General features: G+C 32.7%; 1 protein-coding gene across 3 annotated transcripts in view; it reads right to left on the bottom strand.

The window, feature by feature from the left end:
- dsx (doublesex) overlaps positions 1–22588 on the bottom strand; it is a 186683-nt gene that overhangs the window by 120897 nt on the left and 43198 nt on the right. For all 3 annotated transcript variants that reach the window (XR_011106745.1, XM_068763151.1, XM_068763152.1), the window contains exon 2: positions 1981–2124. Coding sequence is in view for 2 of the 3 variants with exons in the window: in XM_068763151.1 (XP_068619252.1) it covers positions 1981–2124 (144 nt within the window). In the remaining variant the exon portion in view is untranslated. The remainder of the gene's footprint in view (positions 1–1980; positions 2125–22588) is intronic.

Here is a 22588-nt window from a genome sequence, read left to right as displayed (position 1 = left end):
CATTAAACACTTAATTTCATTAATAAAACGCAAGTAACATAGCCGGCGGTTCGGTCCACTGGCAAAAACAATATTAATTGTGCCATTTGGCATAGCAGTCGTCAGCTTTGCAAATTAAAAGTTATTTTAGCCCGCAATTTGAGTTCCGGCGTAAAAATTCTCGGACAGTAAACGTGAATAAACTTTACAACTCGTGACAAATAAAAGACCAAGCGCCTTGTTGAAATAAAAAAATTAAAAATTGTTAAGACCGGTATCCATGGAAAATTTCTATTTATCAACATTCTTAATTGTAAATACTACTAATTAGTGCGTATTGTCATAAAGGTCGCTTAGATCGTGTGTTCTCTTTTACCTTATTATCGTAATTGTTTCAAAATAGAAACGCTTTTTAACGACGTTTCCGACGATAATTTTGTTTTAAAAAAATCTAGATCATGAAAAAATCTTTAAAAACTTTTTTACTGCAGAGATAGCAGAATTCATAAAAGATTAAACAGGGAAAACGAGTAAGTCGTATCAATAACAAACTTGGAACGACAAAGGCCGCAATTCCCACAAAGGAGACATAGTACTAGAAAATTAATATATGTCTAAATATACGCGTACGATGGTCTTTCATCAGAGTCATCATCACAATATCGGTTAATTGACAACCACTGCAAGACACAGGTCTTATATGATACGACAATATCTCTACATGAGATGGTCTTTGAACCTACAAAATTCTAGGTTTGTTACAATTCGTAACGAAAATAGCAGAGTTTAAGTTCTGCTATTTTCGTTAGTTTAGTCATTTAAATACTGGAAATACTTATTCTATAACAACTTATTCTATATTTAAATACTTAAATAAAGAATAAGTTATTATATAATTAGTTTATAGTCTATTTCTTTGGGAAGAAATTCAGAAAATCTAGGATAAGAAACTAAATTATAAGAATTAACACGATTACAAGATACACCGTTAGTCAGCGATGTAACCGTAAAAAATTGTTTTTCCTAATTTTCTTATAGGCACCATACAGCGCCATTAAGTTTCATAAATAAAAAAAAATAACTGATGACAGAATATTATTTAAACATCTGTATTCGAAACTAACAATATATGCCTTATGTATTTATTAAAAATCTAACGAAAACAGCTTCCAATTTTTTGTTTAATATTTAAGTTATCAATAGCAAAGGATTTCCATTTTAACAAATTAAAAAAATTACAATTCGCTTAATAGCTGAAAAACTGAGTTTGTTCGAATTTAAGTAATATTTAAAATATACTTTTTAAAAAACGTTGATAGTAAAGTTGCGTTAGTGCGAACGAACGAACTCAGTTTTAGAAGTAGTTGTAATTAAGAATACAAAATATATAAAAAAATTGTAAATTGAAATGATATAAATAAACATTATAATTTTTTTTCCACAGGACCGTGCAATACCTACTAGATATAAGATAATACATTTCACGAGTCTAATAATGCTTAGTACTTCATAACGATTTTGAATATTCGTTAAAAACTACTTATCGGAAAAATAGAAAAAATTATTAACTTATTAAGAATAAATAACGGAATTATAAATATTAGAATATTACATGATGGTAATAAAATTTATGAGTTAAAATAAATTTTTAAACAGATAACCTTTATAAAGTCTGGCAACATTGATTTTTGGCACTTTACCCAAACCACTTGAATAGTTAGTCTTTAAAACTAAAAAGAGAAACATTAGAGATACGTAAATATATTTTATTTACAAATATATTTACCTTGACGTATCTCTTGTATTTTAAAACCTATCTTAAAGTTTTAAATCTATTATTTTGGTAAATTAAAATAATATTGATAAATAAATATACACAAAAAAAAATCAAACAAATAAATGAAAAAGTTATATACTTTCGCCTGATGCATTGTAGTATCGTTCGCAATGCAAAATATTTAAGTGTCCATAGGAATGAAAGAGTGTATAAATTGTACATACCTTCATCGATCTTTCGCGACGCCTCGTCCAAGTCGCTACCCGCGTAATTAAGGATCGCCAGCACCAGGGGCATCATCTCCCACGAATAGTGGAACTTCTCTAGTAGTCTATGACAGTTCTCTACCAATGTTTCAAGGGAGACCGCTGCAAAGAACAAAAATGATTACGTCATTAACAGTATATACAGTCTAAACTAGTAACACAAACTGTACACAATGTAACACACTATTAAAACAAACACACACACAGTAGTATACTAAAAAGAATATCATCATTATGTCATCCAATAGACGGCCACGACACGGTTTAGGCCTCCCCCAAAGATTGCTTTGTAGTCGAGAAGTAAAAAATCCCCCTGGGGAGTAATTTTGTGGTTACCTACAATAAACGAATTTTTAGGGATAACGGTCTAATCAAAGTAATAGATGGATGCATTAACAGACTTTGTACTGAAAAATTCTATTAGCCTAGCACAGTTCGATGTAAAAAAATAAATAAATAAAACGTATTTCCTGTGAGCATTTCATTAATGTCTTAAATAATAAACAAAACTTAGTTTGTCTAAGTCAAACATTGCAATTTGTTGTAATTATATGATTTGCCTGATCTTTTATGGCAACTAATTTTATTTACTCTGCAGTTTTTTTGGCAAAGAAAGTGTATTATTTTACTTATTTGAATGAAATTTTTGTTTTTTCATAAGAACCTTCTTGGTGTCCTAAAGCAAAAAAAAATAGCCTTCAGGAGTAGAGTAGTAGTAATGGTTGTGTATTGTAATAGAAATATGGAACTAGGGTTAACAAGTGGCCGATAAGACACGAACGAAGAGCTGTCCAGTTTTGTGGTTTTTTTTTTTATTAATCTCAATATACGAGATCTCGTACATCTATGCATTCGACCATTTTAAACAAGCATAGTATTTTTTTATTGATTCTAATTTGTATCGCTGATGTTTTTTTTACAATATTTTTTTTGCTTTTACTAAGCGCAGACAGTTGAGAGAGGGTTGCCGCTGTTTGATACGGATCTTTCTTCTCCCAGCTGCGAGGCACGACAGCGTTTAATAATTTTTACAATTTTTCTTACACAACTTTCTCTTATGGGTAAATACAGCTAAAATTTATACATATTAACAATAAAATTTGTAAGTTTTAGTTAATTATATATTAGTTGGTATCCAGTTTTGTGGTTAGCAACACATTTGGATTTATTTTTAATTATATGGACATATATATTGACCCTGATGAAACGTGGGACATTTTCTTTATTTACAAACAGATAAACAGCAGGCGCGAAGCGGAACTGAAATCTCTTCACAAGTAATCGCTTCTGCGAACGGCGTCGCTCAAGTGCGGACCGTGTTTGTTTTCGTCAAACGATAACGTAAACTATTAATTGCAATTTATAGCGGACGAGAGCCGGCGTGCCGACTTCCAACGCCGAATGTTTACTGGGAACATAACTTGTCACAAAACGCAGACTAAACACATCTCCTATTTATAGCCCTTATCATTTTTTCCCGAAACTAGTTGAATGAATCTCGTAAGACCTTATCTGCTATATGCAAAAAACATTAAGAAAATACAAACATTCTGATGGAAGTCATAGGTTAAATTTAGCCACTATGATGCATTGTATAAATCCTTTAAAAGGATTTTCATACGAAAGTTTAACTATAGTAAACCAGTAAGAGAGGTTGTTAGAAAACCGGTAAACGGTTCTATCACCTCTCCTCTCCTACCTATATCTGTACTTGAGAAATACTAAGTTCGTAAAGTTAATAAAAATTAAAAAATACTGTAACCATTGCACAAGTCAATGACGAGGTAATAGACTAACCTTAGATGCAAATTTACAATGGACTCCTCATATTTGTGATTTATCGAATAAGTTCGTTCCCCTATCTCGTGTGGGACAGGGACTTTTTATTTCTAGTAATTTATTCATATTTTTTATTATTATCATTCTTCTCTTTCATGTATCATCTTATCTGTCGTACTGTTTCTTTCATTCTACAATTTTCCCAGTCTTTCTCTTTCATTCCATTAGCCATACATCCATTCTCAACCACTACATTATAGGTTTCCTTACTATTTTATTTTGCAACATTACATTTATTGTTCAAATATTTAACACGTATTTTCTTTGTAATTATCATCTTATATTATACTATTTATTGCACTATTTTGGTACTACTATATTCCTTTTATTTCTATATTTTAGTGTTTGTTTTATTTTTACCTATTGCATTTATTACCACCTTCCTGCAGTAGCTGAGGAAGCATTCTCTCTCCCCTTCGTCTTGCATGATGGCCGAGATATTCCTTTCCCCTATCTTTTTGCCCATCCGGCATTCAGAATCTGCGCGCAGTCTTCCGAACGCCAGACAGTGGGCCACAAGGTGGACCACGGTCTGGCCCACGCCCGGTTCACAGAAGCACGAGGGGTCCTCCTTGAGCTTGAACCTGTGAAGGTACTCAGAGAACCCCCCGTGACCCGTGAAGAGCTGGGCCAAGACCGTATCCATCTCGACACTGCGGAGCACGCGGTAGGCTGAAATGGCGTCCGGGAAAAATATCCTCGTCCTTTGAGTTTGTTGTGGGCTCTTTTAATATAAGAGCGTGTACAGGGGAATTAAGCCTGATTCTAATTTGTATCTAATTGGGCTCTTGTTTCGGCTAATTTTATAAATAAAACCTTAAAGCTTCGCATCTTAAAGCATCTCGTGGTATTGCTGAACAAATAATACACGATTTATATGATCAGTATAGGTTAAATGTACATATGCGTAATCGCTTTGCAATTAAATAAGAGTGTATTTTTAAATATAGGATGATTAATAAAAAATTAAGAAATTAAACATGTTTTTCATTCCGAAATGTTATTACATAAAATAATATTTTATCTTTTTAACTTCATTGTAATTATTTCGCTAAAACTATACATAAAATGTCACGAAATTTTAACAAGAGGGATACTGCGTGTTCGCAAATTTAAAAATAAAATTTATTTTATTTAAAATCGTATGTAATTTGATTATTAAACATAAATATTCATTATGATTTGACTAATCGCGAATAATGAACCTTTACTTATTTCCTATAAATATTTAAAAACAATTTAAATGTCAATGAGATTGTAAAAAGATACGTTAACATGAAAATGTTAAGCAGAAACATTTTATTGCTTGCCATTATCCTGGCTTCATAATACATGCTTGCATGTAAAATAGTACTGTTTAATGTAACATGTCAGTTTTTTGCACGTTTTTTTGCATAAACACAAGGCAGTAGGGAATAATTTATATAACAGTATATCATTTTTCTGTAATCATTGTTTAATGTATGTCCACGTTGACATACGTTTCTTTTTTGAAAAAAAAAACTTTTGTGAGTATAATTTAAGACAATGTAAATAAAATACATTAAAATGGATAATATTACTACAACTCGCCGGTCGAATTCTGGTGGCCCGCCGACAGCAAAAATTATACCCTCGTACATTCGAAAAATATTGAATTCTATTCCAGAATAAAACCAAAAAAAATTAATTACTTATACTTCTGGCGGCCGGCCCGCCTTTAGTTCATGATTTACCCAAATGGCCCCTAGTCTTAATAAGTCTGTGCAACCATGGTATACGATATTCAAGGTCACGTAAAACCGACGGTCAGCCGTATGTCCGATCATAGTGTTGATCTTTGATCATCTGACATAATAATGATGAAAAATTAAATCATTATTGAAGTCTTGAAATGTATGAAATTAGACTGAGTTTTCTAGCGATTTCGTTAAGGTTTATAATTAGTTATAATTAGCACAATATAATATTGTCACAATCATAATGGTTAACTGAATTTAATTTAACTTTTTAGGTTATCTTAATTTTAATTCATAGTCCTGAACTAGCAATGTACAACATGTATATACCACATCCATTTCATACTACTCAAGTTCGTTAAAAACCACTGAAGAAGGATCTCTGTATTTTTTTATAATTAACCTACCAGTTATGCAATATTACTGATATATACAGTAACTACGTAAAGCGATTACTGAATTAATTAACAATAATTGATAACATTGAAGAGTTAAACTTCACAGATCGTTAAAGGTAATTAAGATAATTATGCTTTTAATTCACCATATCGGGGACGGATTAGTTTTTACTCTCAGCTGGTCTAAGACCGTTATTGTATTCAGATTTTTCTTTAATAGTGGACTACATATCTCTTAAGTGCTGTTTCAAATCCGGCTTTAAGCTTTTTCCTTTATCTTTTGAACTGATTGATAATGATTTAAAGTCGCAGAGACGTATACAATACTTAGAACTCTTTACAGTAACAAAACCCGAAAGATACTTTTGGAACCTTTTAGACCAATTTGAAGGTCTAAGAGATATCGAGGGTAATCGATCGTCTACACTCCCGAAAGTAGTTAAAATAAAATTTTCACATAAGAATAATCTTATCATCGCGTTGTAGACTTTTATCGTCTTTTTACACAACGCCATCTATGGAAATGGTTTGTCACCAATTTGAAATTTATTTAATTAACTATTTGACAGTTATATTTAGAAAAGAAGTTACTCTACATTCTGTTTGAAAAACCAGGGCACCAAAAATTTATACAGGGCGGTAGTTTGTAAGAGTTGTATGATAGATGTATCAAGGGATTTGACAGTAAAAAGCGTTATATCTTTTAAACCTATTTCCAATAATCTTGCATAAAGTAATAATCCTTAAATAAGTCACACTAATTTTGTTTTCTTTTAGAATGTGATGGGCCAATAACTTTCGGCAATGCTAAGGCAGGAACACATAGTAAACGTATTAATGTTTACTACTAAAATTAATTATAATTTTATATTACTTAGTAATCAGAATTACAAAAACGTTTTTTCTTACTTTATTATAGTTGCGATGTTCATTACTTTTGAAATCATTAATTTTTAGATAGTATGTACCATACATAAGTTGACATAAAATAAGCTATACATTCACCCCATTAAATCTACTATACCTACAATTAACAACCACCCGTTACATTATGACCCGTCAATGACGACTTGAAGGCGATATATTCAGGTTAAGAGCAGCTCCCTGCTACTACCCGTTTACTGCGTTGACACCCCGACACCACCATGATTATATTATTCAGACTTTTTATACTAAAATATAAGTAAGCGAAAAATAATCAAGAAATCAACAGGCACTTCTGTCATAAAGGAGGCTTAAAGAACAATCGAGACCGGGGCACATCACTAGCGACCATAAATACAGCGCTGTAAGAAGGTCGCGCATCACCGCGGGCACTTATCTGTTTTACGACTTCCCTTTGTCTGTGAACAGAGCCGTCGACAGTAAAAAACCTATTTCGCATCCAAAGGACACTTGGTCACACATCGTCACGCGCACAGCGCACTGTTTAGACGTACTCGAGGCCGGCAATAGTCGTTCTTTTTATTTACCATCGTGAGAATACGTACGTGGCGGAGCGCAAACGGCCGCATTTTAGACGATTCGATTGATACTTCGCCCACTTACTTCTAAGTGCATGTATTTTACGTGTTTTAGCCTCTTGTAAAGTACATAAGCGATTACCGAAGCGAATCGTGACTGCATTGTAGGGGTCGGCTGCAACTTTGTATCGGCGGTTTACTGCTCGACTACAGAAATCTACTACTGATATAAAAAATAAGGAATCGGCGTGTACTTATTGAAACAAGCCATAGTTGTCTTGAAACTGATTAGGTCGTAAGCATTTGTAATTAAAACTTCAAACACAAGGAATATATAATACTCTGTGTTTGGCACTAATCGGTATAACATAACTCCTGAAGATGCCCCGCGAAGGGGTAAAACACGTGTTGAGTGATTTAACGGTGGTAGTTGTGTAATTCGCATTGTTAGCCACATGCGCATTTATCAGCGGACTGACGGGCGGTGCACTTTGTTGCACGACTACCACTGCATGTGCGAAAGTGGCTAAATATTGGTCCTTTTCTTGCCAGGAATAACTTGAAAATGCTAACGATTTTGTACTCTTTTTGGTAACGGAATATTTTCCTTCTTAATATTCCGTTACGACTAACCGTAACCGACTTACGTCTACGTTGTGGAATTAAATATAAGCATTACCCTCGGTATTTACTGAAGTGGTTGGTAACCAAGATATCATCTAAGAGCCGAAAATATATCAATACAAAATCTAATTTTATGAGATTTTTTTTTAAAAATGGGATTACGTGCGCACTCCATGCTTGTTTTAATTAAATACACGTATTTCGTTACAAATTCATTAAAACAAACTTCATGCATATTTAATAAATTTATATTTAAGAAAAGCTTCTTAAAAATATACAAATACTTCACTAACATGAACAAATAATTTACCGCAAAAAGTCGTAAAATATACGCAGTGAATCACAGAGATAAAGCACGCGGACAGTTTGCCGAGCGAATTATTGAATGGCCTTAACTTATTACAATAAGTTAAAGAGATGAGAAGCTTTTACAAACTTTCTAGAGGAAGCTGAGACATGGACGCTGAGGATTCTAGATTGCACTGAAAATGTGGTGCTGAAGACGGATGTTCAGATCCTGTGGAACAAGTACTGAACCAACGTTTCGATCCTCAAAGAACTCAAAAGAGAGGTTGTGTTACACGAATTTTAAAATTCAAGAACGTTTGATGATGTCAGGCAAAGTGGAATGCAAGCGATTTCGTGGACACTCTCCAACACGATGGACAGTTCTAATTAAAACTGTCACTAAAAACTCAATAAATTATTGCTCTCAATTCTCCAAACAGTAGAGCTACCTGAAACGGGGCTGAAAAGAGACATTAAAGTTTGTCGAATTGATTACAAATTTAATCAAAAACGTAAAAAGACATAAATGCCAAAGGTTCTATTACGGTTATTTACCGTGTTCGACTGAAGAGAGGTGTCATCAAAGTAGGGCTCAGATCTGTCTAATTGTCGTAAGAATGAACTAAACTAAATTTTCGGTTGAATATACGTAAGTATGATGGTGGTTGCATATGTATGTCTATGTATGTTAATGTATATATGTTTGTATATATGTTAACTATATGCTATGGCTGTCTGTAAAAGATTGCCTTGTGTGATAAGACTGCCTATTGTACTTTTTTGTCTATCATTGTGAAACTATTTAAATGTATCCTAGAGTGTACAATAAAAAAATATTAAATAAAATAGACAAAACCTAGTAGGACATGAACTCTTGTATGAAACCATACAGTTCATATGCAAATCTACATGAAATCAGTTACGTACAAGCCATATCAATCAGTGGAATCCGTGAAAGAAAACATTATAATTTGATTTATTTGATGTCGGATGAATTTAAAAAGAAAGAACCTCTGAGCAATAGTAATTTAAAGTGTTTATTTCAATTTAAAACAGAGTTTTGTACATACACGTACATATGGACAAAAAATACCATAATTTAATAATATAATCTACTACATTTTTGGTTTTAAAGCAAGAAATTCACATAAACACAGTTAGACTTTACACAAACCTCACTTCAAAGAGACCATGGACTTTCCTACTTTTTGTGATACTTTGTCACTCAAGACGGTATGTATCACCAAAACTTCTAGAATTGTTTCCATATAGATGTCTGTAAGAGATCTCTCTTATCGATAAAACTCTATTTTTACACTAGTAATATTGTTCATAATTAGTACCATTTTCGATTAATACTCATCTTTAATTTTAATAAATTCACATAAACCAAGATACAGAACGTTCTAGATTATTTCCACATCGTTTTCTCGTCATTCCTACATCATACTGACTGCTAGTAAGCTAACAATAATTATAATACCGTTCCAAGTGGCGCCATAAACTTTTTAACGCTAGTGACAAAGCACTACTCCTAGATGATAGTAAGGCAAAAATTTTGCCATATTTTACAATAATAAGTTTATTTCCTTTGTATGTAAGCGGGTTTACTCATAAACATTAACCTTTAAATGGAAGATAACCTAATTTTCGTTCCACGATCCAGATTTTCTTGCCGTAAAATGCTAACAAGTAAAGACTGCGCTACGATCCAGTTAAAAAAACGTAACTGATTTCTTGCTGTATTATAAGGCCGGTCCCTATAAGTTTATGCCCACAGTGTAAAAGTGTGCCCACGGTAAACACAATTACTTATAGAAGAACTGTTTTAACAATGATTTTTAACGTGAATATCTTCAAACTCATGAACAGCGTCTTTTTTGTCACAGCTTAAGTAAAAAGAAAGTAAATTCTTAATAAACTAGGTAAGACAGCTATAAAAGTAACTAGGTTCTCAAGTCATACCATCTAACGTCATGAAACGTATAGTGAAAATGTTGAGCTTTTCCCAGATCGCTATATAAGTCCATACCTGCATGTAATTGAAGGTGTTATAGCTTTTTATTATTTATCATTAAAATAGCAGTGGTGCCAAGTGTGTGTGGTGCCAAGTGTGTTTCACAAAAAAAGATATTTAATGATGGAATTTTTTATAACAGTTATAATATATTGTTTATTATTTTAATCGTTACGAAAAAACTTAATGTGCTATTATACATGGGCAGCCTATCGATTGGAAACTCTTTTTTTTAAATGATTTTAAATTTATACAATTAAATTTTATGTTAACCACATAACACGATATATTACGAAAAAAAATATATTTCGGAATGACTTATGTTACATGAACATAATGTATATTTCTCATCAATAACGCTGTTTTTAAAATGATTCGATTGAATAATGGGCGAATACAATAGGTTTTTGCTGCTGTGAGCTAGATATTAAATATTAATGCTGTAAAAAAAAGTTTGTTGTCGGCTCAAATAAAACTAATTAATGGCAACACCAAGTGACACCAAAACAAAAAGTCCGCCATAAAACAAGCCGGGTAACGATTGAAAACCGTTGTAACACTATAATTGTGAGATGGGCCGTCCGACCAATGGCGCCGCGCCGCCACGCCTACGGCACTCGCGATTGGTCGGCGAGCCAACTTTGAATATAGAACCACTTTTTTTTGCTCTAACGCCTACATAAGCTCGAACGCGTAGCCAGCTCTGCCTCTCACTGTAGTTTGCTACAACAGCCGTGCATGGATACGAATACAAATGTTTTTTTTTTCTTCTTTTAAATAGAAAGCGCTGCTTGTGTCATATCGCTCTTTAATAGCCTAAACTTCATTATTAAATAGGATCTACGAATTTCTTCAACCAATTTAAAGTTAAATTATTACACAAAACATTTCTATGCCAGCGTAGAGGCATCTACATCAATCACAATTTTACGATAGCACATTTAGTAATAAAAAAAAATTAAAAATAATTTTAATTTTTATATTTTTGGTAGTAAATTATAAATAGATATCAATAGATATCAAAATAGCAATATTACAATACAGCTAAATTAGAAATGAATAGTGTCAATTTTCAATAGAGTGTTCCGTACCGATTACCGTGAAATTTTACGTGTTAACCTCTTATAATAAATATTTTCTCTAAGGTTATTATTATGTTTTTCTTACGTAAGTAAAACGTGTTTTTTTAATATACAAAAGGCTTAGAAAATCAATATTTCATAACTTAAAATAATACACATAAAAAACATAAAATAGTTTTACAATAACGCAAAACTTCAAATCTATTTTACTGTCACCGATTTACATTTTTAATTTACATTTTTCTTTGTTTCAAATTGATTTCACAAGGCAGGGTATAGGCATACACCCCAAATTTGTATCTATGTAGCTTAGTTAAGAAGTTTTTTTACGTTACCAATATATGAGAATGAGAAAGATAAATAGATATAAACAATGTTATTAAAACACCAACGCTCTGCAAGCGTGATATTAAAGTTTTATTTACTAGATTGGCCGTTGAATGTCTCAAGGCGTTCCTTTTTCCCAAGCTGTTGATTTTAAGTGCAGCAATTTGTACCGACATTTCATATAATTACAGACGTAAGAGAGCTGACGCCGCAATTAAGAGCTTCGGCGCAATAATACGGAGGGCTTGTAATTGTTTCAAATGTTTGTATACTTAATTATCCCTGCCATCGTTATAAAGTTGATAACTATCTCGATCGCATTCAAATTCTGCGGCCATAACCCCTACATAGGTAATAATTTCACTACATTTCTCTAATATAAACAATTGAAATAATCACTTGTTTTTTAATGGAATAAGGCGTTATTTTGCGGAAGTCCATCCTAAGTAAAAAAAAGGACTAATATTTAGCCACTTCCACACATGCAGTGGTAGTCGTGCAACAAAGTGCACTGCCCGCCAGCCCGCTGATAAATGCGGCAAACAATGCGAATTACACAACTACCATCGCTAAATCACTCAACCACTTGTTTCACCCCTCCACGGGGCATCTTCTGGAGTTTTGTTACACCGTTAATCGGTGTAACAAAAACATTGGTACTTTTCTTACATAATCACTTGATCTCTGAGCTTTATAATTTAAAATGTTGATTGGTCAGTAATAAGTTTTATGCCAAACACATTACGTACTCCTTTAAGTTTCACGAAAAAAAATTAATAATTATAAATCCGAAATATTATTTAGTTTATACATAAGTAGATAACAGTCAAAATACATTAATTTAACTAAATATGAAAAAATGTAAAACTACATTTTTACAAATATGTAAAAAAAATTATTCAACATTCGTATAATTAGATGGCTTATTGACGTCAAATTGAATCTACCATCTTTTCGGATGATAAATGATTAAGATCTAAAAAGAACAGGCGAAAGGAAATCAATTAGACTCCATATTATTATTCAGTAATATACAATTACAAATTTAAATAGCCCGGATGCGAACACAACGTTTCCAAGATGCTGTCTTCTATGAAGTCAATTACAGTGTAGTAATCATTAAACGATTTATGACACAGTATTTTTAATTTAGCAAAAGGACTTAAAAATAAAAAAAAGGAATTAAAAATAATTCAGATCCTCTTGAAAAAGCATATGCATTGTGTACGCATCTTCTGGTATTTATATTTATATTATATGTTATATCATATACGTTGAAAATCGGTAATGTTTTTTAGGAATATACAATACATTTTTATACACGCTGTGAGGCAACAGTCAAAAGAAAAAGAAAGTTTTGGAGAAATATAAAAAAAATCTAAACTTTTCTTTTAAATTATTAATTATGATCATACAAAAGTGCCTAATTAATATTTCTAATAAATTTGAACAGATTTTTAATCTATTCATTGACAATTGAAGTATGTAATGTTATTATAGCGTTTATATCTAAGGCGCTGAAACGGCTTTTAAGAGTGGGTCCCAATTTGGACCACCAATCGATACGAGTCTCTCATTATGTCCATCTTTCACTAGATGACCGCTGTCTTTATTATTGTTTAGTATAAAAGAAACAAATATGATATAAATCAGCTGCAATAAATACAGATGAACATATTTACGTATGTGATTTATTTGACAGGCGCACTCAATTGAAGCACGGACCTTCGCACCGTCGCGTAGAAGTTTCTAGACTTAGTAATCCTAGTATTGGCCATTACCTCGGCTCGTAAACAGCGTCCTTGTATCGAAACGTTACGGGTAATTTATGATCTCTTCACGACGCCCATAATTCCCTATTTAATTGCGTTTACAAAGTATCCGAATGTTAGAATGACCAGTAAGGATGTGAGGCTGTGCGAATGTGCAACGCGTACAATAGAGCCGGATCTTAGTGTTACCTGCTTTAAGATGGACCTAAATATTATTTTAATCAAAATTTTTATTTCTAAACCGGCATTTGTTTTGTTTTTATTTATTTATCTCTGTTATTTTAATGCTTAGTTAGATTACTTAATTAACAATTGACTTCGATATATTTCTGATATTGGTATATTTATGAAGTTACTTAATATGAATAATAAATTTATGTTCCTGATTGGAAACGTTTAATAAAAAATAAAGCTAGATGATATTTAAAAGTAGACCACAGCACAGATTATGTTTGTCGTCAAAACGCAACGGGTTTAACAAGTTCTATCATAAAAAAAACGATAGAATATCTCAAAATAGCATATTAAGAGATGATACAAGCCATAGTTAGTTAACACTAATAATCAAGGTATCGTTTTTATAAACTCAAGCTTAGGTTATCTCGTTTTTGTAAGAACTATTTTCGCCGTCAAATAGAAGGATATTTTATTACCGTATTCTAGTTTAAAGTAGGTTGTAGCGCGTGATCGTACTAAGCAAGTGAAACGTTCCACTTTATATCCCAGATGACGAGCGCTGAGCGGCGCAATACTTTAGTCCCGAGCGCTACATTGTTGGCAACGCTGGCGAAGCATCGCAGCATCCGATCGGTTTATGTTAACCGAAAGTTGTTTATTAACATTAAAATTTCAAATATTGCATAATTCCAGTAACACATCCGTTACAAAAACACTGTACGTGCGGGCGCGCGCGTATAACCTATGACGGGACACGTCCGGTGCGATATCGAGACAAGGCCTCGTTCACACCGAACAATCGGCGCGAACACAAAAACTCTAACATTGTCCGTTGTGCGAGCTACGTGACCGGGCGCGGGCGGCACAGGAAGTGGACGCCGGCCTGCGATAACACCGCCGTGCCCCCGTAAGCTAACTGCCTAAACACCTAAAAGCGCAGGCGCAACGTTTCTCGATGAACTAGCAAAATCTAGGACGATAATCTGTTAGGGATTTAGAACTCGCCATTTATTAAATTTCTTTAGCTTTATCTTAACGTTCACATCTTTTCAGCCGCAGGCCGTCCACCGCTTCCCATAGCATAGATTTCATGCATGCTAATCTTCCTACGTAAAGATCGTCTCCCACCTTATGGTTCGACCTATGTTCGCCGGTCTGTGGTCTCCGGTCTAGAACATTAAGGCCCTAATGGCCATCTCTTATGCGCGCTTTGTGGCCCGTCCATTGCCATTTCAACTTGCCCATCTGCAGGGCTGTGTCAATTACTTTAGTCCGTCTACGGAAATCCTAAATTCTAAATCCATCTCGTAGAAAGATCATGAGTATAGCTCTCTAGGTTTTTTAGGCAACTGTTTGCTTGCTTGTTCTGCACACAATCAATAAATATAAAAAAAAAACTTTTCTTTAGTATTTGCAGGCGAAGGTTGTAACTTCCGCAATCCAATTAATTATCATTTTAGATTTTCTTCTAAGTATTATTAACATAGCTCCTATTTTTCTTGTGGCTTGTTGCAAACTGTCTAGTAAACAGTAACAAGATCTTGATCTGTTCACGATACAGATCTGTGTTCTCTTGTTCATCCTTTTTGATTGATTTTTTTCAATCATCTGTTTTAGTTTTACAAAGTTATCGCTTTAATGTGAATCTAGAGCCAGTGACAGTGTTCGATCCTCACGATGTTTAGAAAGTTATAAATAATTTTCTAATATATTTTACTGCTAAAAATTTTTTATCAGATTACTATATGTAAATATATATTATTCATCAGAACAAGATAAATAAACTATATTTAGCAGATTACTGAGTATTACTATAGTGTACTATGTTAGGTTTTGAAGTGAACTTTTAGTTGATGTGCGAAGCAATTTTAAAAACGGTTAAGCTTTTATGTTCTGAGTTAGACAACAAATATATAATATACCAATGAACACACAGACTACTCGGGATTATGTCAAGAATTAAAATGCAATTTGTGTTTTATTACATTAAATGCATGGCTTGGTTATATATTTTTATTTATTGTTTTCAAAATAAGACATTCTATGGCAATCTGTTTCACTGTTCTATTGGTTCTTCCGTATAATTAATAAATAGCTATTTACTTAATTTTATTTATACCTTTTTACTTTACGTTTCCTTAAAATAAAAATAAGATTAAGTTCTACATAAAGTTTCTTAGTTTGTTATTTTTAAAAGAGGATCTCATAATCAAGCTAATTCTGACTTTAATTTTTTACTTCCACCTATATCTTTCGATTCCATTCATCCAATAAACTTTTATGTATAAAAAAATTTAAGGTGATTTTCACTAAATTAAAATAAATCTTTAACGGCGTTATATGAATAAGGCCATGCACACGAGTTATTATTTCGAAGAACGTAACTGCAAATGACATCATCGGACCGTAAACAATTGTCGGAAGGTTTTACGGTTAACACCTCAATAATTGTACAATGCAAGTAAGTAAATGCATACTTAACTTACAGAGGTACAAATCACTAAACGTTGATTTGTACCTGAGGTGTATGAGTCGATTCAACCGCAGTTAATATTAAATTTTTACGTGCCTTTAAGCGCGCGACTTCGTGAACAGCGATAAGCAACACTGTACGGTGTGAATGAGGCGTGACTGATTTTTCAAAATGGCGGCTTTAGCTTTATTTTAATTGCCGTTTCATGCTCACGACTGGTGACTTAAATAAAACTTTTATCTAAACGTTTTCTTTTACTCTCGGTTATATATACCTTAAACCATTAATAAATATTTAACACGATAACTAATCACATTTATGTAAAGAAATCAAAACCTTGTTGTGTAAGACTTAAATAAATTACATTTTGCGTCGAACTTAATTAAATACAAACCCCCCTTTCCACTGTCAATCGTTAACAATGCCTTTTGTGAAATACATACGCACATTTCAAAAAATTAGTGGCATTTTTAAAATTTTTGAAATCCGTATCTGTTTTAAAAAAATTAAGTACGTCATGATCCTACTGTAATCTGTTAGAAAAATAATTGCATTACCTCAATTAACTGTGTCAACAAAAAGATTCAATATGCTGCCATCCTATACAAAGACCTTAAACCTTTTTATGGATTTATCACTTCAACCTAATATTCAACATGTGCATTTTCTTTACCGACGATGACATACAGTAAATGTTAAGTTTATGCATCTCTGCTTTCTGTCAACTATAGTAGTATAGAGAATAATTGACATTTATACTAGAAAAAACTGGAAAACAATGATAACTGTTATATGTTACGAAAAAAGGTGATTGTTATATCCAAACAAAAGAAAGCGACGAGGAGAGCGATGCGCAGGAACGACCGGCCCCACGTACGAGCATGACGCTCGGGGCCGAGCTATCGCTAGGAATCATTAATAACTGTCAGCGGCTAAAGCCCCTCCCATTGCGCACATTATGCAGCTAGGAACTCGTATTTAAACACATCGAAGCGAATGTAGCTTCTATACACAACGCCGTAAGGGCTAATAACGTGTGAAATAAAAAGCCACAACGCAAACTTCCATTAGGTTTAAGACCCTCGGAGAAGCAGAGAGCGGGGCCGCCACGCCTCAGCGGACGTAGGGAGTACGCACAAACGACTCTCTATATACAAACTCTACCATATAAGGTAATCGATTTATATTGGCAAAGGAAATTCATTTAAATATAAATCTATCGATTCCTGGATATTTCGTGCATTTATATTAAGAATGTAATTACCATGTGCCTGATATGGAATAATTTATACGTTCGCATTGCATTTTTGACCTAATCCATTTTTGGCTTTTTTTTTTCTTTCTTTTTTTTTTAAATGTCACAGACTAAAACGTAATCATGATTACGTAATATATATTTTTATAGCGAAAAAGCTGTTAAACGGTTTATCTGATATGGCCAATCAATACAGAAACATTGTTTCTTTAATAATACAATTGAAACGCTTTTAATATTCTAGAGAGTTCTAGCATAAAACACTTGTATCTTCAGTACTTTGTTTCCTCGTAAAACAAGAGTATGACATGAAAACTAATCTTCGCAGATTTTTCTAGCAGCATAAAACTAAATCCAGTTTTATAGCAATGTAAGTACATTATTAAAAGTACAGAATACGTTCAAACTGGCCTATTTCTTTAAAGAAGAAACGAAACGATATGACTCATGTTGAAAGCGAAAATAGTTAAGACAAGGGATGACTGATCGAGTTTCAGTCAAAAAAAGGATGGAAATGGTAGTTCAGTAAAGGTATAAACTCTTAAAAGACATAATCTTGTAAATTCACTGAAAAAAAACTAACCCAGTAATCATTTTGTAACTAAAAATTAAACAGGAGAAACAGAAGTGGTTAAATAAAAAACTAATCTCTTTCGAAAGAGATATGTTTGGAAGATAATTATTAAACATAGTTATAAATCACAAACAAGGCGAACGTAAATAACAAATTGACAAGACAAAGTAATAAAATAATGGACAAAATGAACTAATCTACAACAAATTACTTCGTGGTTTATTTTAAACGATGTTTTAAAAATTCATGAACTGCATTATAATTCTGTAATAAATTAGATTTATATCATTTACAATACTCGCGTATATCTAATAAGACATTACTTAAAATTGTAGGCTGAAGGAAGACGGAATGCTATAAAAAAATCACTGATTACAAATATATATATATATATATATGCTTGAGGCGGAAGGACACGGAGGACGTCAATCATAAGATATCTTTTAAGGTAACGAAACTTGAAGGCTTTCGGGGGCGCCATGGCTCGGGCCGCCGCATACCTATTCATTAAAATGAGAAGTAACAATCGCACCGGGAAAAATTCACAGTAAGCATATTGTATATTTGTAGAAAAATAATTTCCTGACTGAAACACTTAAGCCAGTGGTTTAAAAAGAATCCGTTCGATCTTCAGAGCCGCGATTACAAAAATTAAGATAGCTCTTATGGTCGCCGAACTTCGTAAAAAGATGACACTTTTAAAAGAAAAAGATAGAAAAACTCTAATAAACATGTTGTGTAGGTCGTAGAATCAAAAAACTTTGCCGTTGTATTAATTATATGGACTGAAAATTTTAATGAAAACAAAACTAAAACTATTGTAAATCAGGTAACGTTGAATTTATAGAATATATGATCTCTCTTATAGTAAAGATGTTTTTCTAAATGAAATATTAATGTTATTACCATGTTGTAACTATTGAACATAATTTAAACATTTGTATGGTAAACGCTTTCTTTGCATTGGATGATACCATTATCATGTCTCTGACATTTCCTTAAAAAATTTCGGTTAAAAGAGTACTATTTTAACTCTATCAGGCGAGTTCTGGGTAATGATAAGTACGTCTTCAAAATCAGTCAAAAGTCGTATACAAAAACTAGGCATAACCATAGAGAACACTTTGCGCTAATTTTAAAACAATTTCCTTAACTAAAATAGTAAAAATAACCAACTCTATCTTGTAAAGTTGATAAAGTAATAAACGAAGATTTTAATCAGGAAACAATAATTTCTTAGACATAAATATTCAGACACTTAAAGCACCTCGATAAATTTACAATTCGCACACGCTTTATAGTGATTTACCTTAATACAACATACAACCGATATCAATGGATATGAAAGTTAATGGTTAAATATACGAGGCTTGGTGCCGTTAAACCAAGATAAAGTTAACTTAAACCTATACCGCAGTTAGAGTCGACGGGGTCAATGAAAAACTTTTATTGCCGCTATGAAAATGACTCCCCACGCCGTGTCCCCTACTAATGGGCTGTTTTGCGACTGCGTTTTTATTTTACGATAAATTGCATATTTTTTTGATAAAATTTATAAGTAATGGTTATGTGAATTTATTTTTAATTATGTTCAGGAATATAAAGAGCCATAATTATTGAAGTTTATTACTAATTTATACAATTTTGTAAAAAACATAATAATTATTTATGAAAAATACTGCATAGGAACATAAAACAGGTGTCAATTACACTATAAACACACATATTTGCAGAAAAAAAATAATAAAATGGATAGTAGCGGACTAAATTCCCGAGCCTCATTATCGAGTAGACTTAAGCTTTAAAGTGTTTACTTATATAAATAAGAGTGAAGAAACAGAAAAAAAACTGTTTTTTACGATTATATATAGAGTTAAAGTTATACTCCATAAAGTTTCCATATTTTTATTTATCTTTATTTCATATTTAAACATGCTGTGTGACGACACAAATTCTCTTTTTAATAATAAGACACTGTACTCTCGATGGAAATTAAAACGTTTGGCAACACTCCATATAGTTTTGGAATATTTTGCACAAAATAACATAAAGACATAAATTTTAAAATGATATTTAAACGACAATATTAAAAATTTTACTAGTAACAGATATTAAATAAAATTTAGGTATGTTACAATATCACTGTTTTAGGTTAGAAATTCCTTTTCAAAACTAAAACGACCACCAAGGACACATTAATTAATAAAGATTTATACATTTGGTAAATTACGAAATAAAAATAAATATTTTTAATTATGATAAAATATATTTTAAGTTTAAAACATTCCAAATGTCCGAAGATTAAATACTTACTCATTATCGATCTAACAGCATTATTAATAAATAAATTTTAGTGCATTTTTGTGTAATCCAAGTACTTTCACGATTTCAACGTTGACAAGATTAATTTTCACTCCTCTCAATTAACCAATCACAGTGGTAGGGGTAACCAAAGCGAATGTGACGTGCACAAAAGTATGGATGTCTTGTCAGTTTCTCGGTTCACACTTGACAAGCAAAGTGTGGGTACAACTTTGTATATTTGCGCCAATTATCATACAATCTGTTTTAACGTGGACCAAAGGTTGAGAGATAAGACTGCAGTTAAACTAATATTACAAGGCTTCCACATACTGAAGGGTTCCTTATTTAGCTTTTGTTTAGAATCACGCCTGCTCTCCTTTACGAACTAACATGTAAAATTTTCATCATCATCATCGACAGATCATCATCAGATAAACGTTCGGTACAAGGCATAAGCCTCCTCCAAAGATTGCCACAATAAGCGATCACTCGCTGCCCGCATTCACCGTCTTCTCGCGATGTTAACTGTCATGGGTCCACATAGTGGTGGCATACCTGTACGGACTTAAAAGCCTTCCAGCGACAACAAGTAGCGTTTGCACGAGCGCTGTGCCTTGGCTACTGCCATTTCAGACAGGCAATTCTTAGAGCTACGTCGGTTACTTTCTTTCTTCTTGTTATTAAATGTTACACAAGTAATAAATTACCAATTGTAATTATTATCATCAACGGTGAAGAATCCTACAGATGATGTATGCGATGTAACTTAGACATGCTATTTTGATTTTTTTTAATCAGTAATATTATTTGAATGTTTGAAAATTAATAGCTTCACCTAGCGTCTTTCTTGGCGACGTCCTGTTTCCGCCTGTTCAATTCCGATAACGCTGCACAAAGTCGGCTAGCAGCATAATTTCTTTCAAATGACATAGTACCTAATGTAAAGTGGCCGAAGTTAATATAGCTTAGACCTCTTAATTAGTTAGACCTCTAGTTTCAAGGCTCTCCCGGGAACGTGGGCTCGGTTCATTTTATATTACGTTGGAATAATAAAACGTTAAGTTCTTAAAGCGTTTAGAAAGACCGTGTGAATCGCATGAGAGGACGGAATCATGGAGCGATGAACATTTATTTGTTTAATCTTTATTGTACGTCAAGAAGACAAAAAACAAATTAGGTCAAATAAACAAGAAATGAAACACAGAGGGCGATTTTATAATAAAACATGATCTTCCAAACAATCATTAGACAGTCTTGGTTAATAAGGGAAAAGAGCATATACTATATTTTCTTTTATTACTAGCCCTTTACTGTCTTTGAAAGAAAATATGCTTCGCAAGTAATAATAAAACAATATGGCTCTTTTGGCAACTAATTTTCGGCCTCTGCGAATCAATTTTAAAAACTTACCTTTGTTCAGGTATTATCTCTAATTTAATTACTGTTCATTATTTTTGTGTAATTTATCGATAGGAATACAAGAATTAAATTATAACTCCTTTGACAAATGGCAGAAAATAGGGTAATGTTTATTAGGACATCTTGAGGTACTGTGAGGCGATTTTCTCAGCAGTCTGAATTAAATTTTATGAGATCATTATCAATAACCGGTGAGGTTTGTACTGACTGATGTACCAGGTCGTAAACAAGATGAGTGATACACGAGAGTAGTAGTGAAATTAACAAAAATATTTATAAACAGCGCTATAGTGACGCGAGGACGCATTGTAATACTATTGTTTATGAAGGAGACAATCAGTGATGCCACCGATTATCTAATCGTATTATGTATCACTACAATAAGTTTTATTTGCGATTGATTACCATATTCCATTTTCTCTAAGTGCTTCATTTGACGCTTTCAACAATGCTGCCATTGAACTTGCCGGTGACATTGATGAAAATGAATTTATTTAGTCAAACTGTGGTTACCGAAATCGGCAATAATTATGACGCCCCTTGAACGAAATTTTCAAATTATATTGATAACAACGCTTTCTTTCTCTTAAAGGTGTCATACAAAATAGACATACTACTAATAGTAAACAATATAAAAGAATAGCAGATTCATTACAAAAGAAATTTATATGTTAACGAAGTAGTGATAACTTATAAGCTTTACTCTATCATTATTATGATCATGTAAGCTGATAGACGCCCACTGCAATTCCTGCATCACCTAAAAATCATCACAACGACCGGTCTGGTAGTCGCTAATACAGAATAAAACAGCCGTCTACGTAGCGTATTTTTAA

The sequence above is a fragment of the Battus philenor genome, unplaced genomic scaffold (assembly GCF_028537555.1).
Source record: "Battus philenor isolate CCGP_79_NKW_IND1 unplaced genomic scaffold, ilBatPhil1.0.hap1 SCAF_17, whole genome shotgun sequence".
Taxonomy (NCBI): Eukaryota; Metazoa; Arthropoda; class Insecta; order Lepidoptera; family Papilionidae; genus Battus; species Battus philenor.
The sequence above is the reverse complement of the archived record's forward strand: the minus strand, read 5'-3'. Positions and strand labels throughout refer to the sequence as shown.